This window comes from Triticum dicoccoides, chromosome 2A (assembly GCF_002162155.2).
Source record: "Triticum dicoccoides isolate Atlit2015 ecotype Zavitan chromosome 2A, WEW_v2.0, whole genome shotgun sequence".
Taxonomy (NCBI): domain Eukaryota; kingdom Viridiplantae; phylum Streptophyta; class Magnoliopsida; order Poales; family Poaceae; genus Triticum; species Triticum dicoccoides.
The window spans coordinates 2,687,089-2,696,045 of NC_041382.1; the positions used below are offsets into that span (position 1 = coordinate 2,687,089).

At 47.5% G+C, this 8,957-nt stretch overlaps 1 protein-coding gene across 1 annotated transcript in view; it reads right to left on the minus strand.

Annotated features, from left to right (window-relative positions):
- The window catches only part of LOC119352590 (uncharacterized acetyltransferase At3g50280-like), a 15,783-nt gene extending 7,651 nt beyond the window's left edge, over positions 1 to 8,132 (minus strand). Inside the window, exon 1 of the mRNA XM_037619162.1 lies at positions 7,396 to 8,132. Within this exon, the coding sequence (XP_037475059.1) occupies positions 7,396 to 8,132 (737 nt within the window). The remainder of the gene's footprint in view (positions 1 to 7,395) is intronic.
- Between the last annotated feature and the right edge of the window lie 825 nt (positions 8,133 to 8,957).

The following is an 8,957-nucleotide window of genomic DNA, read 5'->3' on the forward strand; positions in this document are numbered from 1 at the left end:
GCCCTTTAGTCCCGGTTGGTGCCACCAACCGGGACCAAAGGCCTCTTTTCAGCAGCCCAAAGGGCGGAAAGCGGCGTCCTTTGGTCCCGGTTGGTGGCACGGCGTCCTTTGGTCCCGGTTGGTGGCACCAACCGGGACTAAAGGGGGGCATTGGTCCCGGTTCGTGGCACAAACTAGGACCAATGCCGCCCTTTGGTCCCGGTTCGTCCCACCAACCGGGACCAATGGCCTTGTGCTGCCCCGCACCCAAAAGTTTAGTCCCACCTCGCTAGTTGAGAGGGCTCGAAAGTGGTTTATAAGCGCTGCTGCGCCCACCCTCTCGAGCTCCTCTCAACTGCAGGCTTTCGGACCTAATATGTCACTGCAATGCCTGTGGGCCTACTGGGCCTGCTGCGGGCCTGAATCCTGGCCCATGGTTGGGTTTCTAGTTGTATTCAGGCCGTGGTGGACCAGTAGGTGGCATTTTTTTTCTTTTTTGCTATTTATTTTTTCATTTCTACTTAGAACTAAATACTTATAGTTTTGTAGTGATTTATTTTTTATTTTAGGTCACAAAAATTATAAACTTTCTGTTAGTGGCATTAGTTTTAAAATTTACATAGTTTAAATTTGAATTTTTTAAAATTTGTGTGAATCACTAGTTTATGAATAACTTTACTATAAAAATTTATTTTTGAGTCAATCTTTTTCCTGCTATTTAATATTACTGTGTTTTATCATTATTCTCAATTTGGTAATTTTAGTTAGTCATAACAAATATTATAGGCATTTTTTTTCTTTTTTGCTATTTATTTTTTCATTTCTACTTAGAACTAAATACTTATAGTTTTTTAGTGATTTCTTTTTTCTTTTAGGTCACAAAAATTATAAACTTTTCTGTTAGTGAACATAGATGCAACTATAGAGAAAATTAAACCTAAATTCATAATCAATTTCCATGAATTTCAGAGAAATTCATTATGAATTTAGGTCCAATTTCCTGTATAGGGGCATCTATTTTCACTTTGAGAGGAGCTCAACAACGCAGAGAGGGGCGGGCTTATAAACAGGTGTGGGCGCCCTTCGGTTGGCGAGGTGGGACTAAACTCCGGGTGCAACGAGGGCCAACCCTTTAGTCCCGGTTTGTGGCACAAACCGGGACTAATGGTCATGGGCCAGGGGCGAGCCCTATTTTTTTCCAGTTTTTTTGTTTTGTTTTCTGCATTATTTATTTCCTTTTGTTTTTTTTCTTTATTTTTTAATTCTTTTTGCTTTTAGTTTTAGAAAAATTATAAACTTTCTGTTAGTGCCATTAGTTTTCAAATTTGAAAACACATTTTTAGTTTTTTTGTTTTCTTTGTTGCTTTATTTATTTTATTTTGTTTCTACTTACAACAAAATACTTATTGTTGCTATTTTTATTTTTTTTTCCAGTTTTTTTGTTTTGTTTTCTATATTATTTATTTTCTTTTGTTTCTTGCTTTATTTTTTAATTCTTTTTGCTTTTAGGTCAGCAAAATTATAAACTTTCTGTTAGTGCCATTAGTTGTAGAAAAATTATAAACTTTCTGTTAGTGCCATTAGTTTTCAAATTTGAATAGTTAAAATTTGAATTCTTTCAAATTTGTGTGAATCACAAGTTTGTGATTAACTTTACTAAAAAAATGAACATAGATGCACCTATAGAGAAAATTCGACCTAAATTCATAGTTTTCAAATGAACTCTGAAAAAGTGGGCATAGCATACTCGTCTGTTACAAATTTGGCATGGTATCATCATAATAGTTGTGGGAGAAAGTCTTCACTTTTTCTTCGTTTGTGTCATTTGCTTATTGCGTCGTAACCATGGATAATCTTCATTGTTTATCAGGATGCTTGGGTCAGCCTTGACATTGAAGGGAGGAATTTCATGAAACTTTTCATAATTTTCAAACATGTCTGTCTTGCCCTCCACTCCCAGGATGTCCCTTTTTCCTGAAAGAACTATGTGGCGCTTTGGCTCATCATATGATGTATTCGTTTCCTTATCTTTTCTTTTTCTCGGTCTGGTAGACACGTCCTTCACATAGATAACCTGTGCCACATCATTGGTTAGGACGAACGGTTCGTTAGTGTACCCAAGATTTTTCAGATCGACTGTTGTCATTCCGTACTGTGGGTCTACATGTACCCCGCCTCTTGACAGATTGACCCATTTGTACTTAAACAAAGGGACCTTAAAATCTTGTCCGTAGTCAAGTTCCCATATGTCCACTATGTAACCATAATATGTGTCATTTCCCTTCTCGGTTGTTGCATCAAAGCGGACACCGCTGTTTTCGTTGGTGCTCTTTTGATCTTGGTCAATCGTGTAAAATGTATTCCCATTATCTCGTATCCTTTGTAAATCAATACAGTCATAGATGGTCCCCTGGACAACAAGTACAACTCATCACAACAGTGTTGTCACCTCTGAGACGTGCTTCCAACCAACTGCTGAAAGTCCTAATGTGTTCACATGTAATCCAGTCGTTGCACTGCTCTGGGTGTTTGGAGCGCAGACTGTTCTTGTGTTCATCGACATACGGGGTCACCAAGGTAGAGTTCTGTAGAACTGTGTAGTGTGCTTGAGACGAAGAAAGCCCGTCCCTGCATATTATTGAGTCCGCTCCTAGCGTGCCTTTTCCAGTCAGTCTCCCCTCATACCGCGATTTAGGGAGACCTATCTTCTTAAGGCCAGGAATGAAGTCAACACAAAACCCGATGACATCCTCTGTTTGATGGCCCATGGAGATGCTTCCTTCTGGCCTAGCGCGGTTACGGACATATTTCTTTAGGACTCACATGAACCTCTCAAAGGGGAACATATTGTGTAGAAATACGGGCCCTAGAATGACAATCTCGTCGACTAGATGAACTAGGACATGCGTCATGATATTGAAGAAGGATGGTGGAACACCAGCTCGAAACTGACAAGACATTGCGCCACATCACTCCTTAGCCTTGGTACGATTTCTGGATCAATCACCTTCTAAGAGATTGCATTGAGGAATGCACATAGCTTCACAATGGCTAATCGGACGTTTTTCGGTAGAAGCCCCCTCAATGCAACCGGAAGCAGTTGCGTCATAATCACGTGGCAGTCATGAGACTTTAGGTTCTGGAACTTTTTCTCTGGCATATTTATTATTCCCTTTATGTTCGACGAGAAGCCAGTCGGGACCTTCATACTGAGCAGGCATTCAAAGAAGATTTCTTTCTCTTCTTTCGTAAGAGCGTAGCTGGCAGGACCTTCATACTGCTTCGGAGGCATGCCGTCTTTTTCGTGCAAACGTTGCAGGTCCTCCCGTGCCTCAGGTGTATCTTTTGTCTTTCTATACATGCCCAAGAAGCCTAGCAGGTTCACACAAAGGTTCTTCGTCACGTGCATCACGTCTTTTGAAGAGCGGACCTCTAGGTCTTTCCAGTAGGGTAGGTCCCAAAATATAGATTCTTCTTCCACATGGGTGCGTGTCCCTCAGCGTCATTCGGATCAGCTAGTGCGTCGGGACCCTTTCCAAGGACTACGTGTAAATCATTGACCATAGCAAGTACGTGATCACCGGTACGCATGGCGGGCTTCTTCCGATGATCTGCCTCGCCTTTGAAATGCTTGCCTTTCTTTTGACATTGATGGTTGGTCGGAAGAAATCGACGATGGCCCAGGTACACATTCTTACTACATTTGTCCAGGTATATACTTTCAGTGTCATCTAAACAGTGTGTGCATGCGTGGTATCCTTTGTTTGTCTGTCCTGAAAGGTTACTGAGAGCGGGCCAATCGTTGATGGTCACGAACAGCAACGCCTTTAGGTTAAATTCCTCTTGTCTGTGCTCATCCCACGTACGTACACCGTTTCCATTCCACAGCTGTAAAAGTTCTTCAACTAATGGCCTTAGGTACACATCAATGTCGTTGCTGGGTTGCTTAGGGCCTTGGATGAGAACTGGCATCATAATGAACTTCCGCTTCATGCACATCCAAGGAGGAAGGTTATACATACATAGAGTCACATGCCAGGTGCTGTGATTGCTGCTCTGCTCCCCAAAAGGATTAATGCCATCCGCGCTTAAAGCAAACCATATGTTCCTTGGGTCCTTTGCAAACTCATCCCAGTACTTTCTCTCGATTTTTCTCAACTGCGACCCGTCAGCGGGTGTCTCAACTTCCCGTCTTTCTTATGGTCCTCACTGTGCCATCGCATCGACTTGGCATGCTTTCCGTTTCTGAACTGACGTTTCAACCGTGGTATTATAAGAGCATACCACATCACCTTCGCAGGAACCCTCTTCCTGTGGGGCTCGCCGTGAACATCACCAGGGTCATCTCGTCTGATCTTATACCGCAATGCACCGCATACCGAGCATGCGTTCAGATCCTTGTATGCACCACGGTATAGGATGCAGTCATTAGGGCATGCATGTATCTTCTCCACCTCCAATCCTAGAGGGCATACGACCTTCTTTGCTGCGTATGTACTGTCGGGCGATTCGTTATTCTTTGGAAGCTTCTTCTTCAATATTTTCAGTAGCTTCTCAAATCCTTTGTCAGGCACAGCATTCTCTGCCTTCCACTGCAGCAATTCCAGTATGGTATCGAGCGTGTTGCCATCTTCGCAATTGGGGTACAACCCTTTTTTGTGATCCTCTAACATGCGATCGAACTTCAGCTTCTCCTTTTGACTTTCGCATTGCGTCCTTGCATCGACAATGACCCGGCGGAGATCATCATCATCGGGCACATCATCTGGTTCCTCTTGATCTTTAGCAGCTTCACCCGTTGCAGCATAATTGGGCACATCGTCTGGTTCCTCTTGATCTTCACCAGCTCCCCCCGTTGCAGCATCACCGTATTCAGGGGGCACATAGTTGTCATCGTACTCTTCTTCTTCGCCGTCTTCCATCATAATCCCTATTTCTTCGTGCCTCGTCCAAACATTATAGTGTGGCATGAAACCCTTGTAAAGCAGGTGGGAGTGAAGGATTTTCCGGTTAGAGTAAGACCTCGTATTCCCACATTCAGTGCATGGACAACACATAAAACCATTCTGCTTGTTTGCCTCAGCCGCATCGAGAAACTCATGCACGCCCTTAATGTATTCGAAGGTGTGTCTGTCACCGTACATCCATTGCCGGTTCATCTGCGTGCATTATATATAATTAAGTGTCCAAATTAATAGAAGTTCATCATCACATTAAAACCAAAGTACATACATAGTTCTCATCTAACAACATATAGCTCTCCAGAGCATCTAATTAATTAAACCATAAACTGAAACTATGTAAAACATTTTAATGCAAAAATAAAGGCGATCATAATCGCAACCAAGGTAACAATTGATCCAATGGCATAATGATACCAAGTCTCGGTATGAATGGCATATTTTCTAATCTTTCTAATCTTCAAGCGCATTGCATCCATCTTGATCTTGTGATCATCGACGACATCCGCAACATGCAACTCCAATAATCTTCTTCTCCTCAATTTTTTTATTTTTTCCTTCAAGAAATTGGTTTCTTCTTCAACTAAATTTAACCTCTCGACAATAGGGTCGGTTGGAATTTCCGGTTCACATACATCCTAGATAAATAAAATCTATGTCACGTTGGTCGGCATAATTTTCATAAACAATAAATGAACCAATAGTTATAAAGATAATATATATACCACATTCGAATCATAGACAGGACGAGGGCCGACGGGGGCGGATACCAAAACCATCGCACTATATAAGATGCAATAATAAAAGTAAGAAAATGATGCAAGTATCTATCTAAACATACAAGTAAGAATATTTTTCCTTTCAGAAAGAAGATAAGAACAAGAGGCTCACCACGGTGGTGTCGGTGATGAGATCGGCGCGGGTGATCGACGGCGGTGAAGACGGGGGTGGGGCGTGACGGACCGCTAAATCTAGAGAAATCTCGAGGAAAATGGAGCTTTGAGGTCGAGCTTCGAGAGGACAAAGCTTAACTAGTTTGGCTTGGGCATTTCATCGAACACCTCATGTGTATAGGAGGTGAGCTAGAGCACCACAAACCCCTCCCCTCGCCGGCCAGAGAAAAACAGAGCACTGCAGTGCTCTGCTCGCGGGCGAGGGTATATATAGGCACCTCATTGGTCCCGGTTCGTGGCATGAACCGGGACTAAAGGGGAGCCTTTGGTCCCGGTTCAGGCCACCAACCGGGACCAATGGTGGTGGGCCAGGAGCCAGGCCCATTGGTCCCGGTTCGTCCCACCAACCGGGACCAAAAGGTCCAGACAAACCAGGACCAATGGCCCACGTGGCCCGGCCGGCCCCCTGGGCTCACGAACCGGGTCCAATGCCCCCATTGGTCCCGGTTCTAGACTGAGCCGGGACTAATGGGCTGACCCGGCCTGGACCTTTGCCCCCTTTTCTACTAGTGTTACAAGTGGGGCCCACCTGTTAGCATCAATCATTACGCAATTCCTCCCACTTTCCAGTCTCTGAAGTGAGCCGGAGCAACAGGAATCGGCGTCCGCGGTGGACCATGCTGAGCGGCGCGGCGGCGTAACTCCTGGGCGGCCCGTGCCCGCCGTCGGCGTGGGTGAGGAGTCCCGTGGACATGGCGAAGGCGTAAACGCGCCTTCGAAGTCCGGGAGGCGCGCCATCTCGCCGGTGACGGGGTTGCAGACGAAGCGGGCAAGCCTCATCGGGTCGGAGCAGCACCAGCGCTCGTACACCTGGTCGAGGACCTCGAAAGGGGCGGCGGTCGGGGCCCGGCCCTCGAACATTTCGAAGGCCTTGGCGCGGTTCTTGTAGGCGCCGAGCAGGAGGAGGCCATGGCCGCTCGCGGCGAGGACGCCGCTGCCAAAGACGTTGATGAAGCGGCGGTCGGCGGCCGGGAGGGCGTCCAGAGCGAAGGCCCGCTTGAGGACGGTGACGCGGGAGGGGAGCGGGGGCGGGGCGAGCGAGAGGGACGCGCCTCGCGCCGATTCCTCCAACGTCGAGATCTGGTAGACCATCGCCCAGGCGGGGCACGACGCGGCGGTGGAGTGGGAGCGGCGGAGGGGGCCGGAGAGGCGGCGGAGAATCTCGCCGGAGGACTCGGTGGTGGTCGATTTGGTAGTGGAAATGTAGCTAGCGAGCGAGGACCGAGGGGTGCGTGAGGTGGTGGTGGAAGAGAGAGAAAGGAGAAGGAGGAGGAAGAAGAAGAGTGACGCTAACAGGTGGGCTCCACTTGTAATAACAGTCAACGTAACGGTCAAAATAAACGAAATTGACTTTGCCGCCACGTCAGCCCTGACGGGTGGTCCCCGGATATCATAAACGTGTTTAAATCGTCTAAACTGACCATTTTAGTCACAAAATTAGAATATTTTCGTAGTTATGAGTCATTTTTTTGAAAATGGTAGTTCTATGAGACGGTAAACTCGAGCATTCCTGCACCGGCGGGCACTCAAACCGCCTCGCCATGCCCTGCACCTTGGCAAAGGGCAGAGGGATCGGCACGGGGCAGCCGTCGTGGAACCACCTTTCGAATGACAATGGCGCCGCTGTGAATATGTTTCTGCTATTGCCGTCGTCGCCGCTTCGGATCATCTTCGACCATGTGTTGAAGAGGTCCCACAACGTCGTGCCGTCCGCGGCCGCGTGGCTGAGCGACATGGCGACGAAGACGCCGTCGGCGAGCTCAGTGACCTGGACGGCCAGGAGCGGCCGGCTGGGGTCAACGGCCGCGTCCGTGCTAAGCATCCCGTTGAGAGGGAAGAAAGAGGAGACAACGCGCGGGATGACCCGGAGCGGGCCGGAGATGTCGGATACGTCGACCTCGGGCGCCACGGCATGGACGGATTTGGCACCTTCGTCCCCACAGCAGAGCGAGATCGTCAGACCCTTCGGAGCGCCGGCACTGGCCGCTGGCGCGACGGCGAAGCGGCAGGCAAGGGGGTAGAAGCGGCCCAAGGCGCGTGCGAAGGACGACGCGAGGTGTTGGACGCAACTGGCCGGAGGCTTGGGTAGGAGGACTCCTTCCTGGATGTAGCCCACGGTGATGCGCCGCAGGTCCCATGGCGTGAGGTGGACGGTCTGAGGCTCCGGCAACACTGAGCTCTTCTCATACTCCGGCTTGACCATGCGTCTGGAGATGATCTGGACACCACCGCCTTCCATTTTGCTCGCCGCCGAGAATGTGAGTTTGAGGAGCTCGATCGTGTGTGTGTGTTCTGTCTTGTGTGCGTTAGGATGGGGGATATACATTAAGGGAGGCCATGTTAGCCCATGTGGACAGCAGGGATCCGGAGCACATGAATATAGAAAGCACGTCAAGAAAATATGAAATTAAGCAGTTCGTTGAATACGAGGTAGAAAAACATCAAAACTCGGCGACGGCGTAGAGACTTGACCAAGCAAGAAGCAACTCAGCTAAAATATGACGCAAAGACTTGACCAAGTAGACCCACCTAGACCAACGACGACAAAGACTTGTGAGCACTAGTAGAAAAAGGGTCAAACGTGAAGCACATTAGTGCCGGTTTGTATTTGAGCCGGCATTAATGTATACATTAGTGCCGGTTCCAACGGCTAGCCGGGCCGCTTTCATTAGTACCGGTTCGTGGCGAACCTTTAGCACCGGTTCGTGCCACGAACCGGTACTAATGAGAGTGGTGGCAGTATATTGTCAGACTGGGGCCCCTCCATCCCCTTTAGTACCGGTTCTTGGCACGAACCGGTACTAAAGGTCGTGCTACATAAACCCTTCGTCCACCCGAGCTCGCTCTGTTCTTCCCCTTTCCCCTCTCCTCTCTGTTCTTCCCCTCTTCCTCTCGAGCTCATCACACATTTTGCCCAAATTTTGTCAAGATTTGAAGGCCCCCATCCATTGAAATGATCACAAAGGTTAGCAAATTTGTCCTTTCATCTCTCATTGCTAGATTAGCTCTTGCAATGATTTATATAGTGATTAATTTATGAGTTTAGTAATTTGGGAGGATATAG